General features: G+C 35.0%; 3 protein-coding genes across 3 annotated transcripts; 1 reads left to right on the forward strand and 2 right to left on the reverse strand.

Annotated features, from left to right (window-relative positions):
• On the reverse strand, nucleotides 1-1,843 carry LOC133300780 (protein SPIRAL1-like 5). The gene is made up of 2 exons (XM_061500369.1): nucleotides 1,616-1,843; nucleotides 1-75 (listed from the first exon to the last, which is right to left on the reverse strand). Exons 1-2 carry the CDS (start codon nucleotides 1,841-1,843, stop codon nucleotides 1-3), a joined length of 303 nt encoding a protein of 100 aa, XP_061356353.1.
• A 6,214-nt stretch (nucleotides 1,844-8,057) lies between these two features.
• Nucleotides 8,058-13,109, reverse strand: LOC133300781 (uncharacterized). The gene is made up of 6 exons (XM_061500370.1): nucleotides 9,203-13,109; nucleotides 8,989-9,103; nucleotides 8,818-8,899; nucleotides 8,684-8,735; nucleotides 8,450-8,504; nucleotides 8,058-8,371 (listed from the first exon to the last, which is right to left on the reverse strand). Exons 1-6 carry the CDS (start codon nucleotides 9,581-9,583, stop codon nucleotides 8,193-8,195), a joined length of 864 nt encoding a protein of 287 aa, XP_061356354.1. The 5' UTR covers nucleotides 9,584-13,109; the 3' UTR covers nucleotides 8,058-8,192.
• Nucleotides 13,110-22,191: 9,082 nt separating this feature from the next.
• Nucleotides 22,192-24,942, forward strand: LOC133300787 (uncharacterized). The gene is made up of 3 exons (XM_061500377.1): nucleotides 22,192-23,019; nucleotides 24,179-24,721; nucleotides 24,841-24,942. Exons 1-3 carry the CDS (start codon nucleotides 22,192-22,194, stop codon nucleotides 24,940-24,942), a joined length of 1,473 nt encoding a protein of 490 aa, XP_061356361.1.
• Nucleotides 24,943-26,312: the final 1,370 nt, after the last annotated feature.

Below are 26,312 nucleotides of genomic sequence, written 5' to 3' on the forward strand. Positions count from 1 at the left end.
TCACTTATCCCCAAACAAGTATCCAAGCGATGAATGTCCACCAGGAACCGAGTTGACTTTTGTTGACGGGCGATCCTGAATCATTAATATATGTTGAGAAAAATGGTTTAACAAATTAACTACATAAGATGATAGTTAGAAAGGTTAAAAGAGATTGGTCATGAATATCAATACTGTTAAGAGTGTTAGTGTTAGTAGTGTAGAAGTCCCACATTGAGTGTGTCTCTTTGTATTCTTCAATTGGTTTGCTATATAATAGCACCAATGTTGTGTAGTTTAATACAACAAGGATTACTATCATTTTCTCTTGTCTCTATGATATTTAACATGGTATCTAGAGCCTAACAAGAGGAATCTTAATCCATTTAACTTAGTTCTATTTTCCATAATTTCAATATGGTTATAGAGAGATATCACCCTCCTTGAGGGATTTCCGTTGCTATTTTTTTTTCGGGTTTTTCTTAGTATGCTCTGTGACTGCAGCTTAGACTGGTCTGTCACATCAGAAAAGAATGATCCTTGGGAAGTTGTTGGGTTGACCACCGTTGTCGTTGACCGACCACCGTTGACCGCGTCGTCCACCGTTGACAGCCGTCTCCGGCGACTTTTCCGGTGACTTTGCCGATGATAATTCCGGCACTATTTAGAAGTTCCTCTTGAGGGGGAGCACTGTCCATGTTGTTGATGGTCATTCCAGCACAATTGTCTTTGCCGATGATAATTCCGGCACTGTTTAGAAGTTCCTCTTGAGGGGGAGCACTGTCCATGTTGCTGATGGTCATTCCAGCACAATTGTCTTTGCCGATGATAATTCTGGCACTGTTTAGAAGTTCCTCTTGAGGGGGAGCACCGTCCATATTGCTGATGGTCATTCCAGCACAATTGTCTTTGCCGATGATTATACTGGCACTGTTTAGAAGTTCCTCTTGATGGGGATCGCCGTCCATGTTGCTGATGGTCATTCCAGCACAATTGTCTTTGCCGATGATCATTCCAGCATCTTCCATGTTGATGTTCATTTCGACGCCATTTTTAGCACATTGTTGATTTTTGGTCTCTCATTTAGGAGATCTATTTTGATGTTACGTTACTTGGTCTTTCTTGTAATAAGCTTGTAGCATAGTCAAGGGGAAACCACGGCTACTCACCAACTGTTAAATGAAATGTCTGAGAGGGATCTTGATGCTGATGTCCTGGTCAGCTCAGTTGTCTTTGCCGATGATAATTCCGGCACCATCCATGCTCTGATGTCCATTCCAGCACTGTCTCTTTATCAGCTCTTCAGACTGATGGTCATTCCAGTTGATTTGTTGTACTTAGTCATTTCATTTCGTTGATGTAGCATTGTTGTTTTTGGTTCCTAATGAGAGTATTATTTATGTATCAAGCTTGTAGCATATGATCTATACGCTACAGCTTGAGGGGGAGTGTTAAGAGTGTTAGTGTTAGTAGTGTAGAAGTCCCACATTGAGTGTGTCTCTTTGTATTCTTCAATTGGTTTGCTATATAATAGCACCAATGTTGTGTAGTTTAATACAACAAGGATTACTATCATTTTCTCTTGTCTCTATGATATTTAACAAATACTAATTAGATATCAAATACAGAAGCTTACAGCTACAAAGTTTCCCAAATGCAGGCCTTGAGATTGATTGTTTGAGATGGTAGCTTGAGTCTGAGTGTTAGAAGGAGCACCCCCACCCTCAGAGGGCTTGTCGATGTCAATGCCATATGGTGGCAATGAAACTGTCTTTAAGGGCAAAGGCTGATTTGGCTGCTCTTCTGACCCAAACAGGTAACCCAAAGAGCTCTGTCCACCACCAGAGCTTTCACCTCTACTCATGGTCCACGTGGTTCTCTTCAAGATCTATGTTATTGCTATAACAGGCAAAGACTATAAATGGCTGGGGAAGATATTATGATTAACTTTCGATGTGTGTGTCTATATATATATCGGATGGCTTTGTTGTCTGCTTCAGTAAGCAAAGTATGCTAAGACTTCAATACAGTAATATGGTGTAGATGATAATGCACTACACCTAATCGGGCATTATTGTCTTGATAAATTTTAAAGGATAGTGCACTAGTGCTTTCATATTTATTATTCCCTTGCCAAAAGGAACATGTGTGATGGAATGCGAGTTAAGGAATAATATGGTGCTTCAACCAAGTCAAACATACGAGTGATTTGGTTTTGTCCACCACGAGATAAAGAAAAGAAGAATGGAGCCTTTTTATTTTTCATTTTTCCCTTTAGCCGAAAGTATCTGTGTGTTTGGAACAGAGACAAGTTACATTATTCTCTCAACGAAGGAAACTTGTCTAAATTGTATCTCAATTTCATTTACAGACATGCATATTGCTTTTATTATTTGAATATATTTCACTAAATATTATCTCAGCATTGCTCCAGCCTAATGTTACTCGACTTCCTTTTTCCTGAATAACTTTATAAGTTCCTCCTTACCAAAAAAAAAAAAAAAAAAAAACTTTATGAGTTCCTACATATAGAGAGAGGGATCAATTTGCAATTATGTAAGAATAATTACTATGTTTTACACTTAATTTTAGCTATTGATTTCCATGTATCAAACGATCGTAGTTGATTGAGTTATTTTTGTTAATTAATTATTAATTTTTAATAAATTACAACCGTCAGATATACAAAAATTAACTATTAAGATGTGTGAGATGTTAGATTTAAGCAGATCAATGATTAAGATTAAATATATGACTTTTTATTCTTATACCAGTTGATGAACAGGTTATTCTTACACTAGTGTAATAATAATAAATTTTACGTTTAATTTTAACTATTATTTTTTGTACCTACGATGAATGTAATTTATTGAGAATTAAAATTAACTACTGAAAATACATTACATGTATACAACATTGCTGTTTAAATATTTCTTTTTCGGTAGACAAATTAGAAATCAAACTAATAAAATATCATTTCACAGAGTTGGCCAATCTAAAAAAGATAAGAAGAATAACTTTAAAGTTGAAGCTTTGCGATTCAGGCGAACCAATAAAGTAGGTCAAGTGTCAAATATCATGTGGCTTTCATCTATAATCAAGATTCAAGACCCACGCTATCCATTACCCTTAATTTTTTTATTTTTTTTATCGTCATTTCACTAAGGAAAAGATGCAGTGGTCCATGGTTATGTTCATACAAAACTTGATGTCAAATATGCTATCATTTGAAAATAAAGAATCTAATATTAATGAGAGAATTTGAGGATTTGTTTTTTAAATATAATAAATTCATGTTTAGATAGAGGGATGAAAAAAGCATATACAAATAATTTACGCATGAATTCTGGATATTTATATAAGAAAATGTGAATCTTGTGAAAGAAATAATTTATATTTTATCTTTCCAAATATGGCATCAACACGTCATATGAAAACGAATTTAAATCCAAATTGAGATGGGTGGATTTATTAATTATTTAATATGAATAAATGTGAGAATAATAAAAGTAAGGGAGATGTTATACTTACTATCTTTTTTTCTTACTACTTATTACTATCAAATTTTAACCATTGATTTTCGTCAATTTAATGGTTATAATTTATTGGGTCACACTTATTAATTAATTATTAATTTCAATAAATTATAATCGTTAGATTGACGAAAATCAACGGTTAAAATTTAATAGTAATAAATTAATTTTTGTCAATTAACAGTTATTATTTTTACAAATCAAATTAATTAATTAATTATTAATTTACAATAAATAATAATCACTAATTAATAAAAATTAACAATTAAAATATAATTATAAATTATAAATATAACATTCCTCGTTAAATAAATCATTGACGTAGTTGTAGAGTCTTATCACATATTGTTTTTTCATTACGATGTGTCAAGGAAAAGTTGATTATATTTTCAAAAAAAGGAAAAGGAAAAGTTGATTATCATGCAAAGCAATCCAGAGTCATAGCCCCGATTTGGGAAATTATTGTACGAATGTGATTATTCGTCAATACAAAAAGTACAAGAAACTATGCCATTTGAGGCCTACTGCTATTCATGGTTTGAACGTCATTACTTGAGTCGATCTCGATTTTCTCATATAAAAAAAAAACATAATTATATAAAGATCATAATTATATAATGATAATAAAAAAATAAAAATAAAATAAAATAAATAATTATAAAATTATAACCATTAATTCACCTGTATATGATTGTTATTTTTTTACATAATTATGTAAAAAAAGATTTATATGAAATGATCCATTTCCAGTTGGATCATGTTCTGTGACCCTAAATAAAAGTATTTTAGTTGCTCAGGCACTGATTAAATTAAGGATAAGTCGAATATTCAAGATAATGGTTGCTTTAAACTTTAAAAGAGAATCCAAAAAGAATGAAACAATAGCATTAGCTGGTCTGTTGCTGGAGTTGAATATGGACCCATCAATGACTCGTATTACTTAGACAGAGTCCGGTGGGCAGGGATCTTGTAGGCCACAGGAATCCTTTGGCAAGTTATTAATTAATTCACTATTAGTTTATGATTAACAATTTTAATATTATTATACCCCCATTTTTAAAATAAAACAGATTTGGCATATTGTTACAGGGTCCTTTTTTTCTCATGTTAAAAAATTTTTGCAATTATTTTTTAATTATATACTCTCGGAGATATATAATTATAATATTAAAGTTATTTTTTTTTAACTATGTACTCCTGAGAACACATAGTTAAAAAATTATTACTGATTTTTTTTTTAATTATGTATTTCATGAAATATATAGTTAAAAAACGATTACAGAAATTCCTGCAACATGAGAAACATATTTTTCATTATTATAACATTTTTATACGACATATTTGTTATAACATTCTTTCTTGGCATTATTATCATCAGTCATCACGTAAATAATGGTTAAGAAATCAAGTATGAGTGATAAATAATTAAATTTCATATATTAAAAATAAATTAAATAAGAAATATATAAATAAAATGACCCATGATTTCCGAATTCATCCCAATTCTCGTGTAAAAGAAAATAGGTTAGGAGTAGCTGGTCCTTCTCTTTTAGACTACCATTCTTTCCATTAAGAGGCTGTGGCGCGACACATTGAATTGAAGGCCGCAAAATCACCCTTTTTGCAATTTGTTATGATTTGGGCATTCACTATTATTTATAATAGCAACCCATCTTTCAAAGCGCTGGGCTCACAGACCACAGATGATGTTTCCAGCCCAAACTATAAACACTCGAATACAGATACCGTTTTTTGTAATGTACTGTTACTTTGTAAGAAGTCCAAATTCTAATAGCAACCCAAATCATAAAACAAAAAAAATAAGTATCTGCATCTAGATGTTGAACCCCTCGCACACGTGTCTTTATAAAATTGAAGTCCGGAAACTTCGGGAACTACCTATTTCCAGTGGCACTTCTTGTTGTTCACACTCAGACGAGCCATTGCGATTGCGAACTCCTTTGTTCTGCTTGTGTTTCCTACAATTCCCTATTCTTAACCATCGAGATTGAACCTTTTTTGTAAGTCTTCCGCTTATTCTTTTGATCATCTAAATATATTGTCAAAGCTTTTCGTTTGTTTCTGAGACTTTGTCTTAATTTAATGTCTCAACTTTTATTGCCAAAATAATTTCACCAAATTGTATGATCTTGATGTATACCAATACGATCATTGAAGCAGCGTTGGGTATTTATAATTGTAGTCATAAACTCATGAGATGCAATACAAGGATTCCGTTGGTGGCATAGTTTCCAATTTCTTTCTTTATTTTGTTTTAATTTTTGTTCCTCTTTTCTTTTCTTTTTTCTTTTTTTTTTCCTTTTTTTAAAAAAAGAGCTTTAAATTAAATGGGTGCCAAGAATCGTATTATTGTATAGTCCATAATCATCCATGTTTTTCTTGTGGCATATGAGAATTGTATTTATGCCATTTCATTTAATATTCAATATCAACGATTTTTCGTTTCTCTTCTCTGCAGACCAAAACAATACTGTTATCGGTTGCCCAATTTCCTATTTCGAAGTTATTTCTAGATGCTTTATCAAAAGGAGTTACTCTTGTATTTTTGTGATTTGGCTAGCTTCATGTATTGGATTATTATGTTAACATCAACTTGTTATCTCATCATAGTTGTTGCAAGAATTAATGTGTAGTTTCTAACTGAGAATAATAATACTAATAATAATGTTTAGTCTTGTTAAGAGTGTTAGTGTTAATAGTGTAGAAGTTCCACATTGAGTGTGTCTCTTTGTATTCTTCAATTGGTTTGCTATATAATAGCACCAATGTTGTGTAGTTTAATATAACAAGTATTACTATCATTTCCTCTTGTATCTATAATATTTAATATGGTATCTAGAGCCTAACAAGAGGAATCTTAATCCGTTTAACTTAGTTCTATTTTCCATAATTTCAATATGGTTATAGAGAGATATCACCCTCCTTGAGGGATTCCCGCTGCTATTTCTTTTTCGGGTTTTTCTTAGTATGCTCTGTGACTGCAGCTTAGACTGATCTGTCACATCAAAAAAGAATGATCCTTGGGAAGTTGTTGGGTTGACCACCGTTGTCGTTGACCGACCACCGTTGACCGCGTCGTCCATCGTTGACAGTCGTCTCCGGCGACTTTTCCGATGACTTTTCGGCGATCCACCACCGTCTCCGACAACTTGTTCGACGACCCACCGCCGTCTCCGGCGAATTTTCCGATTCCGCGAAGCTTTGTTTTTTCTTTAATCTTCTTTCTTCCCAAGATGGAGTATTTATACTATTCATCATCCATCTTGAGGGGGAGCACTGTCCAAGTTGTTGATGTTGTCTCCGCTGATGTTAATTCCGACACCGAAGTTCCTCTTGAGGGGGAGCACTGTCCATGTTACTGATGATCATTCCGGCATCTTCCATGTTGATGTTCATTTCGACGTCATTTTTAGCACATTGTTGATTTTTGGTTTCTCATTTAGGAGATTTATTTTGATGTTATGTTACTTGGTCTTTCTTGTAATAAGCTTGTAGCATAGTCAAGGGTAAACCACGGCTGCTCACCAACTGTTACATGAAATGTCTGAGAGGGATCTTGATGCTGATGTCCTGGTCAGCTCAGTTGTCTTTGTCGATGATAATTTCCGGCACCATCCATGCTCTGATGTCCATTCCTGCACTGTCTCTTTATCAGCTCTTCAGACTGATGGTCATTCCAGTTGATTTGTTGTACTTAGTCATTTCATTTCGTTGATGTAGCATTGTTGTTTTTGGTTCCTAATGGGAGTATTATTTATGTATCAAGCTTGTAGTATATGATCTATATGCTACAGCTTGAGGGGGAGTGTTAAGAGTGTTAGTGTTAATAGTGTAGAAGTTCCACATTGAGTGTGTCTCTTTGTATTCTTCAATTGGTTTGCTATATAATAGCACCAATGTTGTGTAGTTTAATATAACAAGAATTACTATCATTTTCTCTTGTATCTATAATATTTAACATAGTCTAATGACGTTTATCGGGCTTTTCCTATGTTGCAGTTGTTATGATTAAATTATTCTCACGAGGGAATATTTTAGTAATATAAAGCTTGTTTTCTTCGATTATTGCAGGGACAGCACGGTAGTTATAGTGTATATGCGGGGACTTATTCAACTACTACTGCAGCCCGCAATATACAGATTCAAGCGTATGAACCATTTGAATGGATCACGAGGTAGTGTGAAATATCTTTGATGCCTATAGTGTAGAGATCGTGTTGCTTGACATTGACTTATTTTTTACATTCTCGGTTTTATCTATTTATTTATCTCGTGACTTATTTTTTACATTCTCAGTTTTATCTATTTATTTATCTCGTGTTCTTGGGGAAGCAATTGTTACTCGTTAGATTATGGGAACTGGCAAATATAAGAAAATTTATGAAATAAAATTTTGTACTTGAAACAGGTATATTGGCGACTTCAACGCCTGATAAACAAGAGAACAACGAATCTGGAGAAATGGGGCTAGCTACTAAAGAGATGATTGACCCAATAGTCACCTTTAGCAGGCCTCCACCACTTCCTCCAGTTATAGGACCGTTGGTTGCTCTCTCGTTGTTAGAGACATGGTGGAACAGCGGTACCGATGATGATGGCAAGTGATATGAGATCATTCCCTCTAGTGCAAGCAGTTCTTATTTCGGGGTAGTGTGCTCTCTACTTGAAGAAAATCTTAGAAATAAAAATCACAATATTGAATGCATAGCTAAGCAATCGAACCATGAAGCTCCATAGCTTTATGTAACCATCTAGTAGTGGATTAAGCAAGGGCGCTACAAATATATTGTAAATTTTCAATACCCAATTTAGTATTGCATGAGGACTACTTAAGAACCCTGCAGGAACACACACATATATTAATGGATATGTTGGGTAATTAAAAGGAAATAAAAAACCTAGAAACGCTTACTCACACTGAGCTACATTTGGAAACTCATCAAATAATGAAGTCACGGTCTTCAACAGAGTCTGAATTTCTCAAGGGGAAAAGCCAATTGAATAGATCCAAAAGGAAACAAAATACCATAGGATTATCGGATATTAGATGATAGTGCGTCAAGGTGAAAAATAAAAATAAAATAAAAGATGCTTTCATTATCATAAGAATCAGAATGCTTATAAGAGTCAGTTTGTTTTTTCGGAGTTACCAAAACTATGCTTCCAGGTTTGACCGGTGATTCAATTAATACTTCAGCTATCCTGAATTACAGTTTTATAGTGAGTATTTGTTTTATTTGTTACAATTGTGGAATGTTGAGAAGTTAATTGTTTTTATACGTACCGAATGATCATGTTTTCTCCTTCTTCTGATAACTTGAAGAAGCTGCAACCTCTAGTGAATGGGATCTGTTCCTTTTTCCATTCTACCATACCACAAAGATTGTCATCAAGCCTTGGATCATTCAGTAAATAGTAAAGAGAACAGTAGAAAAATGGAGGAAAAGAATATGACCCAAGTGCCAGATAGCTGTAACAGTAAAATCATCTCCCTCGCATATATGTCTCACTCTGAATTTCACATTCTGGCCCATGCTAGCAGTAAGCTGCTCTAGAAAGTGCATCACTTCCTGCAATGTTATTTTTAGACTATGTACGTAGTCTAGCTATTTACTTGGTGCAATCAACCGTGGCTTATTTTGGGTAAAATGTATGGTTCGGATACAAACCTTCTTTCCTTGGAATGGTTTGATGAAGGCACAGTCATCAAAGCAAGCATCTTGAGATATGCATTCGCCCAATTGTCGTAGCTCTTTCTCATTGATACATGTGTAAAATCTATCTACTGTTTCTGCTGGGGAGAATGAGTTTTGCCCAGTTTTGGGGTCTCTATTTGATGATATGGCTGTAATTCTATTGTTATCCCAAGATTTTTTTAGAACATTCTTCTGGAAACAGATGCTGCGTTGTTGCATCTTCATTTTGTCTGAGTGCAAGTTGCATGTTCTTTTGCTGGGCGAGAACCTGGGGGTGAGCCTCTTTGTGATGTTGGAGTTTATTCCTGTGCCATGGCATGAAGCTCTGGCTGGGAATCTAACTACAGCATTCATTTTCAAATTTTTCTAACCGAAGCATTACCACAGACATTTAATGGCAACTCTCTAATATATAGCTGCCTTTGTGACTTAATCGACGAAAAGAACAGAGAGTTTTCTCTAGCTTTAGGCAAAGAATCAGTGCCTAGTTTGTTTAGCTTTCTCCATTTGCTTTACTGTTTTTGACTTGACATGAAATCTAAGAATATTACCTCCTTCCTTGATCGGGTATGGAATTCTTTCAATTACTACTTTACCTCGTGTTTTTTTATTTCCTGAATTCTCGTCCCTTGCTGTCACGGCCGACACTTATCTCACCCTCAACAACTGTTACCAAGATAACAATACTGTTATTGAACAGTTTATTTTTATTCTCAACCATGGCTACTGAGTGCCAAGGTAGTATTGTTACGGGAACAATTTATCATTTTACTCGGCTGTGAAAGACAATAATTATTTCATTTGTCCCACTAATGTCATTCCTATGCTAATAGATCCTGTTGTTGTCACGATGCTATGGCACTTCAATTGTACAATTTTAGCCCCGGAAGGGGGACGACTCTTATGATGGCATCAGACATTGATCTTTGCGCATTCGTAGCTGACAAAATAAATCACATTGGGAATGGATTATCTATTTTTTCAATTTATATGGTTCGGTTACATGAGATAATTTCAGTCGTTAGTAGACAAATTAACAGTGATATACATTGTAACATCCTGGCGCTGATGAGGGTGGAGAGTGATAGTCTTTTGGCACGTGAGTTGGATTGTACTACCAGTTGTCATGCCCAGTGTCTGGAGTCCAGACCCGTTAAGGTAGGAGGGTTGTGATGGTAAGGAGCGGCTCTTGATAAGCTTTCAGTGGGAGGGGTACATAAATGAATCGAATCAATATCTGAATAAGAGGGATCCAGAGGCTGTGTAGGTATGAGACTGTACAATTGATGATAACTTAAAGAAATTAATTGGTACTACCTATACTAACAAGATGCATTTACTTTTCGGTAGCCTATAATTTAAGAAATTCATAGTTAAGCGTTCTTGACTTTGAGCAATTTTGTGATGGGTGACCTTTTGGAAAATTTGTCCAGGAAGTGTGCGAGAGTGAGGACAAAGCACGCTGAAAAGTCTCGTGTTAGTGTGTGAGACAATCATTGATCCTTTAAGCGGCTAGACATTACAAGTGGTATTAGAGCATGACTTTTCTCCCAATACGGTGTGGTTTGAGGACGAATCATACGAAAGCTAGTTGGCATATAACATCTTAGGCACTGACAAGGGCAGAGAGTGATAGTCCTTTGGAACGTGGGTTGGGCTGTACTACTAGTTGTCATGCCCAATGTTTGGAGTCTATACCCGTTAAGGTAGGAAGGAGGGTTGTGACGGTAAGAAGCGACTCTGGCAAGTTTTTAGCAGGAGGAGTACATGAATGAATCGAATCAGCACCCGAATAAGAAGAATCCAGAGTCTGTGCAGGTATGGGAATGTATAGTGAGGGATAGCTTAAAGGAATTAATTAGTACTACTTATACTAACAAGATACATTTACTTTTCGATAGTCCATAACTTAAGAATTCTATAGTTAAGCGTGCTTGACTTGGAACAATTTTGAGATAGATAACCTCCTCGAAATTTTTTCCAGGAATTGTGTGCTGAAAAGTCTCATGTTATTGTGTGAGAACAGTCATCAATCATGCAAGCTGATGAACATTACACACGTTCTTTTTCATTTCTCGTCAGTTGGTTTATCCATGGATGATTTTAGGCTGATGGATGATATTCAACTTTTTTTTTAGACTGTTTGACTGAGGACAAATGAAATTTGAAGAATGTACTATTACATACATTTTATTTTGAGTAAAGAGATAGTGGTCTGGAGTCTCGGAGGAGTAATGCGCCTGACGGGAACAGAGCAGTTTATTGATTGATGCTATATCATTATAAACTCTATGGCTGACAACTTCGTGATACAGGAGAAATGATGGAACATGAAGAAGATTGGAATATTGAAGCAGTAGCCCAATGAATAGTAATCTAATTTGTTCGTCAAAGACAATGACTAAGCAATGCATTGACGGGTTGTAGTTAATTGTTCAAAATCTTCTGATATTAAATTAAGAACCGCAATAAGATTACAAGTTTGTGGTAGAATTGGGTTAAGCTCGCCAGCGATACCCTATGGGGTCTATGGTTATAGCAGTCACAATCAAAGAATTAATTATCTACCCCATTCATTGCGTTAGGTTCAATTACATTTTAGATGTGCTGAAACAACTGAATAGAGAATATAGACAAGTTCTATCTATCCATGTCCTTATGTCTAGCCAAACAGGAGGCAGTCTTGAATCTTCCCCTTATTATACAATTGGGTCAAGCAAACACCACCTAGACAACCATGACGGGAAGACTAATTCAACATAACAGAAACTGTGAGAAAGTAAGATAAAATGGAAAGAGGCAAATCTTTTTTTGGATATTTATTTGTACCTGGCAGAAGACTGTGCACGGTGATCGTATTTAATACCTGCGAAACAAGTTTCATGACCATGTGACGCAGCAGCATCATCTTCAATATTTAATATCGGAGTATATTTATATTTGCTTGATCAGCAGGCTGTCTAGTAATATATACATATAGCCAGCTAGCCTTCTAAGTTACACTGAAAATGAGGACAACAACACTATAGATATAGAATACACCTTGCTTCCCTGATTCGGAACCAATAGGTATATGAAATATTAAACAAACGCATCTGCCCAAGAAAAAACAATGGACTAAATCCCATTACCAGACACAAGACATCTTCGCATTTACCCCGCACGTGTTCGTTAAAACAACCGTACTGTCTCTCTGAAGCTACATACGCCAATGATGGTTTATTTTTGGGTCGCCCTAAATCAAACCTATGGATTCGAAGCACAGTTTGTCCTTCGTTGAGCTGAAAGGAATCTTGTAGAGTCATACAAAATAGCTGGCATGCTTCCCAACCCCCACCAGTGAGACAGAACTGCTTCACCTTCCTTCCAATATTAATTAAATCTGCAATCACTTGCCCAAGAGCCTCACCTTGAAATTACGATAAGCATATCCAGGGTTCTATATAAACTCATGGACCTTACGTTCCTCTCATCCCAATTTTCAGAAACACTCACTACATACATTCAAGATATATCAGTTTGTTTTAGGTGGCATAATTAAGAGAATGAATAACAGAGTCGGTCATGTTCCAGCTGCAGAAGTTGCCAACAGGAACAGGTTCAGAGGGAAAAAGCCACTTCCAAAAAGAGGTCAGATTAAATGCAAGATAGCGGCCAATGCTTTTCATTCCATAATATCTGTAATTTCCAAAGCCTCTTCATCTGGCTTGCATTCTCCGAGAAAAAACTAGTCGCTTAAAGAAGGGTTGAAAAATGTACTAGGATATTGTTGTTTGTATGTTGTACCTACTCCATCTAGTTTTTCATGTTCCTCTGTAACTTGTATTCCGTTTTACACGGCGCACGCTATATGTTTTCTCCCCTCTTCAGTTAGCTATATCCAGTTTTGAATGTAAATTTAGGGTGTCAAAAGAAATTTTGTCCATTTCGAGGATATGTCTTACAAGTTGTAGCATCGGCGTTAATAACTAGCAAATATTTTAGTTTTTATTTTTATTTTTTTGACAAGAATCCTAATTACCTAGAGGAGTAGGCTCTCTAGTGTTATTCCTACAAGCTTCAAATTTTTAAATAAATTATAAGACTAATTTGGAATGTGGAGTGAGTTGGACATAAAGATTTTAAGAAGGGTGTTCAAAATGTTTTAAAAAACCAAACCGATCCATAACCAAACTGCTCCACATTTTAAAAATCGGTTTCATATGAAACTATATTTTATTTTATAAACTGATTATTTACCAAATCATAAAAGTAATTGATTATCCATAACCAAACTGCTCTACAATTAAAGAACAAATAAGTATTATTTTTTATCATGAGCAGCTCAAGTAAAAAACATTTATTTAAAAAAAAAAATACACATAAATCAAAATGTTGGATCCTAAGAAAACACTTCTTATGTAACGTAAAACCTTTTTTCCCAAAAAAAAAAATAACCACATACAAGCCTCTGGGCAAACTCATAACTTGATAAGACGAAGGCTTTAAAATGACAAAGATGGAATTAAAAAATTCATAACGAAAAGGGCAAAGAAATTAATCAATTGGCTTAACATCTCTGAGAGCGTCGTTAAAAGGACAATTCTCAACGGATTTACTTATTTGTTCTTTAATTATAGACCAGTTTGGTTATGGATAACCAATTATTTTTATGATTTGGTAAATAAACAGTTTATAAAAATAAAATACAGTTTCATACGAAATCGATTTTTAAAAATAACCAGTTTTTAAAATGTGGAGCAGTTTGGTTATGGATTAGTTTAGTTCTTTTGATTATTTTGAACACCTCTACCCATACCTTCCTCCATCAGTTCAAATGTAGTAACATAAATCTTGAGAGAACGAAGCAATTTTTTTGTATAATTTTAAAATAATTCAACTGTTCTTCTACCAATCACTCTCAAAACAACATGAAACAATTTCTATAAGAATCATTTCGTCCGGAGAGTTCCAAAACAATGAAGATTCTTGCAAGAAATAGTTAGTCAACTACCTATAATCGGGAGAAACAAACGACTACTTATAAAAATAGCACAATTCATCAAAAACCGATTTTGAATTTGTTAAACAATCGGTTTTGAACTTGATAACCGAATTATGGTTCATAACCGATTTTGATTTAAAATCGTTTTAAAACCGATTATAAACCATAAACCGGTTTTAGAATCGGTTTCAAACCGGTTTAGAAAATTAAAAATCGGTTTTAAAAGAAGAAAACCGGTTCGGTTTGAAAACCAAACCATTTAAAACCGATTCGGTTCGATTTTTTATTAAAATCGGTTATGAATCGCTCCAGACACACCCCTAATTTTAAGCTCATCTCAAAGGTAACATGAGAGAATTGAACCAAACTCCTTTCATTTACACTGTTTAGCTCTCATGCAAGTAACTGAACTACAACTATTTGTTGAAATAATTTAGTTTCTTAAATTGTAGTTAAAAAAAAAAAAGGAGAGAGGGAGAGACCATGCATCCACGATGTAAGAACTAAAGCATTCACGTAATAACCCCTACAGTTATAAAATTTATAGGTTAGTCTCTCAAGCTTTTAAATTACGTACTCAATCACCTCCCCCTAATCACACGGTCAAGATACCGGCATTATCCCTGATTTTGTTGAAAGCTTACCAGTTATGAGTTTTGTGCATCTCGCATGGGTGTAAATGGGCGGAACTAAAATTAGGCTTTGGTCTAAAAAAATTAAATCTAAATAAATAAACATAAAATTAACCAAACTACAAGGGGTTCACATCAAGGGTTGTGACCCTTACCACAATAATAAAAACTAGCCAGACATATTCATGTCTGACAAAATTAATATAAAAGAAAATAAATTCAGAACCTAGAGAAGAGAAAGAAGATGAAGATCTTCCGTCTTGATCGTTCGAATCTCTGAAACTCCAAGAAGCTCCCAAGAATTCTCACTCTCTTTGTTGTCTTTCTTTTCCTTCTTGTCAAAAAGTTGCTCCTTCCTCTGTTTCTGATCCTTTTATTAGGTTTTGGGAAAACCTACTTTCAATTGCCCTCCAATTGGGCCATTTTTTGTGTAATTCGCATCGGATTAAAATTAAAAAATATCGCCCACGCAATTTGCACCAGCATCCACGCAAATCGCGCGGAAAAACAGAGCTGAAGCTTCAAAATGGCGCGATTTGCGCTAGTCACCGCGCAAATCGCACGGAGATGCTGAATCAAAAGGTTGAAATGGCGTGATTTGCGCCATGCTCCGCGCAAAACGCGCTGGCTGGAGAACTTCAACTTCTCTCCTTCACTTCATTATTGATTATTGATGTTTCCTGTTATTAAGATGCTAAATTTAGTGAGAGAATGATTGATAAGGAATAATCAATATTTCTTGCATTTATGACTTATTTTCACTCATTTATAATTAATTCCTTGCTTCTTTTAACTTAAAAAGTATCATATGCTGGACGCATATCACTTATGCAACATACAGAAAAGTGGATAGATCCACCATGGAGAAGAGAGAGAAAAATAAGTGGACGTCACTCACTTTTTGTGTGTGCATGAGATAAAATTATCTCAGGTAACATGATAGAGATATTTCCCTTAAAAAAACTACTTTAAGATTTAATGTCTCTCATAGGAGATAATTATATCTCCTTCATGGCTACACATACATAAAAATATGTGAGACTCATATTTTTTTTCTCTTCTCTTTTTATGGGCCCACACTTTTTTATGTGTGTGTATGAGATAATTTTATCTCTTATAACATGAGAAATATCAAACCTCATTTTTTAATTCGTTGACTTCTTTATTTCTCTTTAAGTTTCAATTATTCTGCAAAATTTTATAAAAAAAGAATTAAAAGAGTTATATCCTTGATTTCTGTGAAATATAATTTGATTTAATTTAATTCTTTTTTTACTTTGTTAATTCTCCTTCTCATTTAATTTGGTTAAAATATTAAGAAAGAACGATAAGATTTGAAAAAACTTGTTGTCTTTTAAATCTTTTTTAAAGTAAAAAATAATTTGAAACGAATTAAATATTTTAAAATAGCAATTATTTTAAAATGGAAAGTGTTGTTGACATTTTTTATTTTTTAGTTATTGACTGTTAATAGAGATAACAAGTTCAGGCATGACAATAAGAAATGCAGACAGATGAATTCAACTCGTTTGTCTTATTTGGATTAGCCTTTATTCCTAGACTTTGATGCAATCCTATATAAATTTAAAGAAGGGAGGGAATTTTATTTTTGTTGACTCAAGAGTAAAATTTAAGGGCTCGTTTGGTGGACCGGTGTAACGTCTGGCCGCTTCAAGAGTTAATGACTATTCCTATATACTAACATGAAATTTTTCAGTGTGTTTTTTCCTCACTCTCACACTTCCTGAAAAAACTTCTCAGGAGGTCATTCATCCCATAATTGCTCCAAGTCAAGCACGCTTAATTATAAAGTTCTTCCGTTACGGGCTACCGAAAATTAGATGCATCTTGTTAGTATAGGTAATACCAATTAATTCTTAGTCCTCCCTCGCACACTTCACGGGAAAACTTCCCCGGAGGTCATCCATTCCAGAATTGCACCAAGTCAAGCACGCTTAACTATGAAATTCTTCCATTTTGGGCCACCGAAAAGTAGATGCATCTTGTTAGTATAGGTAGTACCAATTAATTCTTATAAGCTATCCTGTAAGAACCTGCACCGTTAATTTAGGAAATTAATTAAATAAATATGAGAATTATAAAATAATTTCATAATTGACCCTAATAAATATGAGAAGGCTTAAATAATTATAGTAAGTGATTAAGAATGCTGAAAGTCGATTTTCTGATGAAAAATGCAGATACCGGTTCTGCTCCACGGTATAAATGCGTACCGAAAAATTATCCCGGAAAATTATGAAAAGTGTGTATATGTCACTAGAAAAATATATAGCACTGGCATAACAAGTTTCAGGTCAAAATAATGAGAACTGGTGCCAGAACTGATACTGGCTAAATAAAAGCGCGTACCGGAAAGGTGCTGCGAAAAATAAAATAAAAATATGAAAAAACTTAGAAAAATGAGTAGGTTCATAATCCTAAGTTTGGGATTGAAATGCTAAGCGTAACAATTAGCGCTAATACAGTGCGATTAAGTTTTAATCGGCTATAAATACAACTTTTGGCACATAACCCTAGGCCATAATCTGACTCTACGTGAGCCTTTGGAGCTGTGATCAGCCTCCTCCCTTTTCATGCCTTCCTCTTTTTGAAAAACTATCAAGTTGTCACCTTTTGCTTGATTCTTCCCTCTTAATCTTGCATACACTTAGTGGAGTGGCTTCTGAGTGTATGAGGCAGCCTTTGTTCTGAGTTGAGCTTTTGTTTGGGGAGGTTTAAGGTGTTGTTTTCTGAGTTGTTGGAGAGGAGACCTTTTCTTGGCATTTTGAGCTTCAAAGAAGCTACCTTTGGTGAGAAAGAACCATTGTGGTGTGCCATTTTCGTGCACCTTCAAAGTCAGAACTTGAAGAGCTGTTGTGAGAGCTCCAAGAGTCATTATACCTCTGTTTTGAGCTTGGGTAAGCTTCACCACCTTTAATCATGAGTTTTATTGGTTAAAAGTGGAGTCTTGACATATTTAATGAGTTGTTCTAGTAACTAACACGAATATGAACCTAATAGGGTATAAAAATGCATGCTTGGACGTAATAATAGGTTAAAAGTTGAACCTTTGAGTGATATCTTCGCAAAAATGCAGAACTGCATTCTGTCGCGAAATATCTGGATATGGAGTCTTGTGATATTCAGATATGATATCCGGATATCAATATCTGAATATGGCCCCGACATATATTCGGATATTTTGGGTTTTCGAGGACAGTAAGGGTACTGTTCATACAGAATGACATTTTGGGTTAGTGACCCATGTTTGGTCAATGTGGACTTCTGTAATAATTAATCTAAGTCAGAATCTAATTGATTAAGGGCTTTATAAGAAGTCTAAAGACATGAAACGTAAAGGGAAAACGTTGTCTTTATGTTATATGCTTGTAAGTATGATTGTTGATGATATTGCTGGTCTAAAACAGATTGTGATTCTGCTGTTTGTGGACTTTGAGCTTGTGTGGACTCTTGGTTTGGATAGTTAGCTTGCAAGGTAAGCTTTTGTGTCCTCGGTTTAGCCATTGTTGGTTCCACCATGCCCCTTGGGGGAATGGTTTATATGCATGATGTGTTTTCATGTATTGATTTATTGAAATGTTGATGAGCTGTTAAGTGCAAATGCCCTACTAGATGTATGTGATGTTCGCCTAGACGGGGTTAAGTTCCTGTGGGCAGGTACGACATTGGCGTGTACTATTGTGGGTTGTAGACGTACGTACAACCTACACTTCCTCTGATCAGTAGAATAGTTAACACACATGACATAATGATATGCTGCATTGCACTGATTTTGAAACTTATATGATATGACTACTTTTGAACTTATATTGCACATGTAAGTGAGCTTGGGGTGGAGAAATCCTTGAGGACCCTTTGCCTTACTGAGATTTCTGTTTAGAGATCTCACCCTACGTTTGGGGCACATATTTCAGGTTCAGGTAACTCGGGGGTTGAGACCTCGGGCGGCAGGAGGCCGAAGCTGAGTTAGATATTGCTGATTATACTGTGAGGCTTGGATGCTGTTACGTCTATCTTTATGATTGTCTTGTTATTTGATTTGAGACTCTGTTGGGCTTGTTGCCTTATTTGGGTGAGCATGTGGTTTGTCCATGCGACATTGATTGACTATGTCTTATTTGGATTTGAGTTGTATTAATGTATCAGGATTATGTCCGGACTACGTGTTGTAGATCCGTGAGTTAGATACTCACCTTTATTTATACATATATTGAGGTTATTCAGTATAGCTAGTTGTCTATTTGCAATTACATACGGGCAACATTTCGAAAGTGATTTAAGTAATCAACTTGGTAATTGATAATGACGTCATAATTGAAAAGAAAAAGATATTCTACATTTTTTAATTAAGCGTGGCTTAATACGATGATATGATAACAAACCAGATATACACGGGGTGTTACATATCACAAACTATGTAGTCTCATACCTGCACAGTTTTTGGAATTTCTCTCTTTCGAGTGTCGATTCGATTCATTCATGCATATAACCCCCCACTGGAAGCCTGTCAGGAGCCGCTCCTTGTCTGTGCCTCTTTGCACCGGCGATCACTCCTCGCCCTCGTCAGCACTCGGGATGTTACAATAAGGTAGAATAAGGGTAGAATATGATATGGAGCTGATAAGCCTATATTATGTTATGTGTTTGATGAGCACCTGATTAGCAATCTGATAAGATTATGTAGAAGGAGAAAAGAGAAAGAAAAAACAAAGAGAAAGAAAAAACAAAATATAATGCAATAAATACAAATATATTGGGTAACGTGGGGGTATATTGGATAATGTGGGGATATATTGGGTATCCAATATTGATATCCTATCCTGTTGAATCCTAACTCAGCTCCTCCCATAGGATAAGAAATCGTGTATTGGATAGGATAAAATGAGACAATAAGATAATCTAATCATATCCTATTGACCCATCAAACAAGAGATAAAAATAAGATATGATAAGTTATCCTATCCTATCTTCTTTATCAGGTGCTCCAAACAGGCCCTAAAAGTCTTATTTTTTGTTTTAGTTGTTGATTTTCATTTATTAACGGTTGTCATTTATTTAAAATTAATAATTAATTAACTAGTATAACTCAATAAACTATAATTGTACCCAATGGGTGCAGCTCAGTTGGTAACTTGGCGCTGAGTTAGTGGGATTGGATATGTGTTCGATTCCCGCTGAATGCATTCTTGGGGAGGGGGCTGAACCTTTAGCCATCACTGTTCCCCCGCACTCCGGATTAGTCTCATAGCCTGCTCAAAGAGTCGAAACTCGTGGGGATACCGGAGGGAGCCAACTCGTCTCAAAGAGATAATTAGGGTTGGGTAACTCCAAAAAAAAATAAACTATAATTGTTAGATAGACGAAAATCAATGATTAAGATGAAAAGTAACACTTCTAATTTTTATATCAGAGTTAAAAAAATCCTTCCCATTTAAAGAAAAATAATAGTAGTAAATTAGTAATAGTAATAACATACAAAAAAAGATGAGCTTCCTAAGAAAAAATGACGCGTGAGTAAAATATCTTATTATTTAGAGAATGGAATAATTTACCAAACAAAAAAAGGAATGAAATTTAATTAAAATTGAATGCATATATTCTTAAAAAGGTCATCAATGCTAGTTGTAATTTTAAGAAATTCCATACAATTATATTGAAAATCATAAGTATTAATTAAGTTCTATTAGAGTCCCCTTTACTCATTTTGATAAATTATTGAACAAATAATACCAACATTTTTTCCCTAAAGAATATATTTTGTTAAAAGTAATTATATTTATTTGTTTTTACACTACTTACAAAGTTAAAGATCATGGAGTTTATGAGAGTTAGACGAGTTGTACTCATTAATAAACTTCATTTTATTGTTGATATATAAATTTACTCTGCCTAAGATGAAAATAACAGTTGGAAAAAATGAGGTTTTGAGAACATTCAAATATAATATGATGTAATAATATGAAAAAACTTTGTGAAAAAATATGTAAAAAAAAAAACCCGTTGACATCTACAGCTGTTGACTAAATAATTTATTTAAGCAATAATAACAATACGATTACCATCTTGTTGAATGAAATCAACTGAAAATCCCGCTCACTAACCTCAGCATAATAATTGGTAACACCGTTTGAATTTTGGTCAACTAGGAATAGAAATCGACTTCTTTGCGTTACTTTTTTTCTTAAAAGGTGTTGACTTCTTTGTGCGTTAAGTATCTGTCGTTTTACTAAGAAAAGTAACATGGACAAATAAAAAAGATGTGTCGTCCGGAATAAAACTTCACGAGGGAAAGGGTAAAAATAAAAGTGGTATGCAATGTCACTATTGTAAATGTTATTATTCACAAAGAATGATAGATTTTTCCATAAAAAAAAAAAGGATGAATTTTAATATATTTACACGAGGAAGGTTATACTTACAACATTTTTTTATTACAACCATATTTTAACACCGTTGATTTCTGCCAATCAACGGTTATCATTTATTGTGAATTAATAATTAATTAATGAGTTTAATTTGCGAAAATCATAACCGTTGATTGACGAAAATCAACAATGTTAAGATATGGTTGTAAGAGGTCGTAAAGAAAAAATGTTGTAAGTATAACATTTCTCCGTTTACATAAAAAAATTATTATTGAGATATGGTTGTACATATTAAAAAAAAAAATGTCAACAATAGGAATTTGTACCGTAATTTTGTTAATGTAATATATTTGGTCATTAACAAGAAAATAAATAAAAGAAAAATCCAAGAGTGACTTCCTGTTGCTAGTTGTAGATGAGAAAGAATTGTCTGTATGAATATGAGCGCGACTCTGGGTGCGATAGAAAGTAATTGTTAACCTACTCAGAAGTAAAAAACAGAGAGGGAGGGGATTATCACTTGTCATATATGGCCAATGATGAAGCCCCACGAAAGTCAGTCCGACACCAAAACATTAGAAATCTAAACGTTTCTCTAACTCCAATAACAGAGTATCTATCAAATTCACTCACTCACCCTCTTCCCATACATACCACACAATTAAGGTAATATGGTCAGACCCAAACGCCTCATTCGTTAACTGTGTGTCCTTTAATACAATTAATAAATATTCGTCTTGGCCTTGGGAATTTCATTCCTGGGGAGTGTGCAACCACACACCTATTATGCATGTTTTCCCCTTTACCTTTCTGCAACTCTCTTCTTCTCTGTTTGAGCATTCTGAGAGATCTCTTTCATTTGAAATCGAAATTCAAGCCCCTCTCTCTCTCTCTCTCTAATTCCTTGCATTTGTTATTGGGGGCTTTTGTATTAGACAGAAATTGAAAAAAAAAAAAAAAATGAAAGATTCAGAGAAATTAATTTGGGATCAGACGAGAAGACCCTCACACTCGCCGAAGCTTATCATTATGATATGGTTAATGCTCTTCGTTTCCCTCACCTATGTAGTTTACACTCTCAAGCTACTCTCCACATCAAAAGCTTGCAACCATGGCCCATTCTCCATCCACATCAATGCCAATGCCACTGCTTCCCCAAACAGAACAGCGATTGGAGAAACCCGACACCAACAAACGGAGCTCCGACACATAGTGTTCGGAATCGCGGCATCCTCGAAGCTCTGGGAACAGAGGAAAAACTACATCAAGCTGTGGTACAAGGCCAAGGAGATGAGAGGGGTAGTGTGGCTTGATGATCGCGTGAAAACCAACGAAAGCGAAGGGCTTCCACCGGTTAAGATTTCCACCGACACCTCCAATTTCGCTTATACCAACAAGCAAGGACACCGTTCCGCCATTCGAATCTCTCGCATCGTGTCTGAAACGCTGCGTTTAGGGCTCGAGGACGTGCGGTGGTTCGTGATGGGCGACGACGACACCGTTTTCATCACCGACAACCTGCTGAGGATTTTGAACAAGTATGATCACGACCAGTTCTATTACATTGGGAGCTTGTCGGAGAGTCACTTGCAGAACATTCACTTCTCGTACGGAATGGCCTACGGTGGAGGTGGCTTCGCCATTAGCTACCCTTTGGCCAAGGCTCTGGAAAAAATGCAGGACCGTTGTATTCAGAGATACCCGGGATTGTACGGCTCCGATGATCGAATGCAAGCTTGTATGGCTGAACTTGGTGTTCCACTCACTAAGGAAATTGGTTTTCACCAGGTCTCTGCTCTCTCTCTCTCTCTAATATTAATTATTTTATTTATCGTCATTCTGCTTCTGTGTCTGTGTCAACTCAAGTATGAGTGATTGTGCTTCTATTTTTTGTTCTCAGTTGTTTGAGTGGAAGTGGGACACTGTAATTTAGTTTTGGCCTGTGACAAACTCGGGTTATATCTTTTTCTCAAGTTGACTTTCCGCAGGTGAAAACTAGAATGTTCTATTTTACTATCATTGGCAATTGCTAGCTTTCCCGTATTTGACCCCAACATGAGGGAAGCGTCGCTCGTGTCTCTGACTTCAGCATTCAACTCTTCTTTCTGTTTAATTCTAGAAAATGATTCGCGCCATTGAATTTCTAGATAGATGAACTAGGAACTTAATTCTCGAAACCAATTCAACACTTGAGTATGATAATATATATATATTAAATAAAGAATAAATTAGTATTTATCGAGATAAAGTACAAAAGAAAAAAAAAAGTATTTCGTGTTTTACGATTGCCAATATAATTTCATTTTTATTTTATCGGAAAAATTCAGGTGACATGCTTCGTTTTTTGTTTTTTAGTTTTTGTTTTTTCTTCTGAGTCGGTGATGCGTTCTTACCCCTACCTACAAAAAAATAAAAATAAAAGCTATTATGTTAACGATCAAGAGTGTATAAAACATGTTTTATGGTCCAATTACTAATCTATTAAATCAGTTATTATTGAACTTGACATTTGACCGGTTTGACAGTGATCTTTTTATCTAACTGCAAATCACTTACCCAAAGAAAAGGCTCCTTTTTGGGATGGTGATTGTGGACAACACTGTGACTCTTTTCTTTTTCTTTTTTAATTGACATAGGTTTCTAAAATTTGACTTTACGTTACCTTCCAACTGCAAGAGCTCCATTTAATTAGAGTGCAATGTTAAGTGTAAGTGATGAGGATTTTGATTGTTTTTTCCCCTAACTGGGTATTGTATCTTGAGGAGCTAGACAAGACATTTGCAAAACCTGTTCTGGTTTGTCTTACAAAGGAGAATCTATATATTTTATTTTATTTTATTTGGTGGATAATGCAGCAAAGTCATGTTATTTCTTTTACACAAGCAATGTAGTCCTGCTTGCTATTGTGCAAGTTTTCACACTGACAGCTCTTGGTTTATTGGAACAGTATGATGTGTATGGGAACCTGTTTGGGCTTCTAGCAGCTCACCCTGTGACTCCATTGGTGTCACTGCACCACCTTGATGTGGTTGAGCCAATCTTCCCCAATGTCACAAGGGTAGAAGCCCTTCAACGACTTTCCATGCCAATGAAGCTTGACTCAGCTGCGCTCATTCAGCAATCCATCTGCTACGACAAGAAAAGGAGCTGGACCATTTCTGTTTCATGGGGTTTTTCTGTTCAGATATTTCGTGGGATATTTTCACCCCGAGAGATGGAAATGCCTTCAAGAACATTCTTGAATTGGTACAGAAGAGCAGATTACACTGCATACGCATTCAACACACGCCCAGTTACCCGAAACCCATGTCAGAAGCCTTTTGTGTTTTACTTGTCTAAGGCAAAATTCAATTCTACAATTCGACAGACAGTGAGTGAATATGAAAGGCATCGTGTCCCTCATCCAGAATGCCGGTGGAAGATGGCTGATCCTTCTGCTCTTGACAAAGTTGAGGTATATAAGAAGCCAGACCCGCGTCTATGGGATAGAGTAAGTTCTTGTCACAGCAAGTTCTTACTTAAATTATGATTCAAAACCAATTGTGGTATGTATCATTTGTTGAGATATTGATGTGGGTTTCTTTGCCTATTTGCTGATATTTTTTGCAGGCTCCAAGGAGAAACTGTTGCAGAGTGATGAAGTCAAACAATAAAGGAACCATGGTGATAGATGTGGGTATATGTAGAGGTGGTGAGGTCACCGAACCTTAATTGTGACTTTTGTGAATGATTAATATTAAGGAGGGAGATTGTTGTGCACCACCTTCTTGTCTATATTCTTAGAGCTTATTTATTTATTTATTTATTTATTGGGTGTCAACATGCAATTTTGTCATTTTTCCCGGGGGCTCCTGAAATGGGGTGGGTTGTTGAAACAAAGGACACGAACAAAAAAATGTCTGAAAGTTATTATAATTCTTTTTTTTTTTTCTTTTTCTTTTTTGGTTACAAATTTGTATTTGAATTCAATAATCTTTAGAATTAAGATGCGTGGCCGTGTATAACAAAAAGAAAAATTTCATTATGCATGCTTGACTGCGACCCTTGCACTTAACATATTCGGAACAGAAATCGCAAATGATTGTTCTGATCGACATGCTATTGCTAATCTTAACTAAATTCAGTAAATTGTTATTACACACACGTAAACATAAAACAAGTACTGAGAAATATTCTTATCCCACTTTTTTTTTTTGTCACGTTTAGCAAATGGATCTATTGTCTTGACATTGAAAAGAAAATCCATTTGTCGGAAATACTCGTTATCCTACGTTATCTTTAATTCTATTAGTTGTTCTTAAATTTATAGATTTTCATGGTATACCTTTCATAAGCTTAAGAGTTAAAGAGGTCTGTTAAGTGTAAGAGTTTGTTTCGTACAAAGTCGGACCTGAAAATTGAATCTAAATATCTAATGAATATTCGATCGCTTGCTAAATTGGTAAACGGACATCTGAGACTGGGAATCGGACGTGTGTTTTTGTTTCCTTGTTATTATTTTAATGGACTTTTTTGGGAGGAACATATTTTCTACGTTAAGATAGTATCTACTCCCTTATAACTTATTAGAAATAAAAATTAATTAAATATTGATAAAAATAATCATAAAAAAAAAAGATAATATACAAAATTTATTTTTGTCATATTTAATAAATAATGTAACAAATGTTCTATAGTCCCTTCCAAGGTGGGGCTGGGTAAGGCGCGGTTCAAACATATTTTTAATTTAATTGACAAGTTATCAAATGTTTCTATTATTAATTCATATCACTTTAATATAATTTTGTATTTTGGAAGTACATTAAATTTTTTTTTTCTCTCTCTCTCTTTAAAAACTTTTCCGAAGTTGTCACTCAAAAGTGAGATCCAACTACTGAAAAATGATAGTAATTAAATTAATAGTAGTAACATTAGTTACAAAGAATATATACCTCTTTACTTGAAGGAAATGTTCAGGAATCAGGACATCTTAACCCAAACAATTGCATATAAATGAGATGAGGGGACTGGGGAGCCACAGAAACTACCATTAGCTTATCCTCTGCAACACCAACATGGGATTTTTAGAATCGTGAAATGCT

Source organism: Gastrolobium bilobum, unplaced genomic scaffold (assembly GCF_033153095.1).
Source record: "Gastrolobium bilobum isolate Gb01-03AN ecotype WA unplaced genomic scaffold, APGP_CSIRO_Gbil_v1 utg1531, whole genome shotgun sequence".
NCBI classification, from domain to species: domain Eukaryota; kingdom Viridiplantae; phylum Streptophyta; class Magnoliopsida; order Fabales; family Fabaceae; genus Gastrolobium; species Gastrolobium bilobum.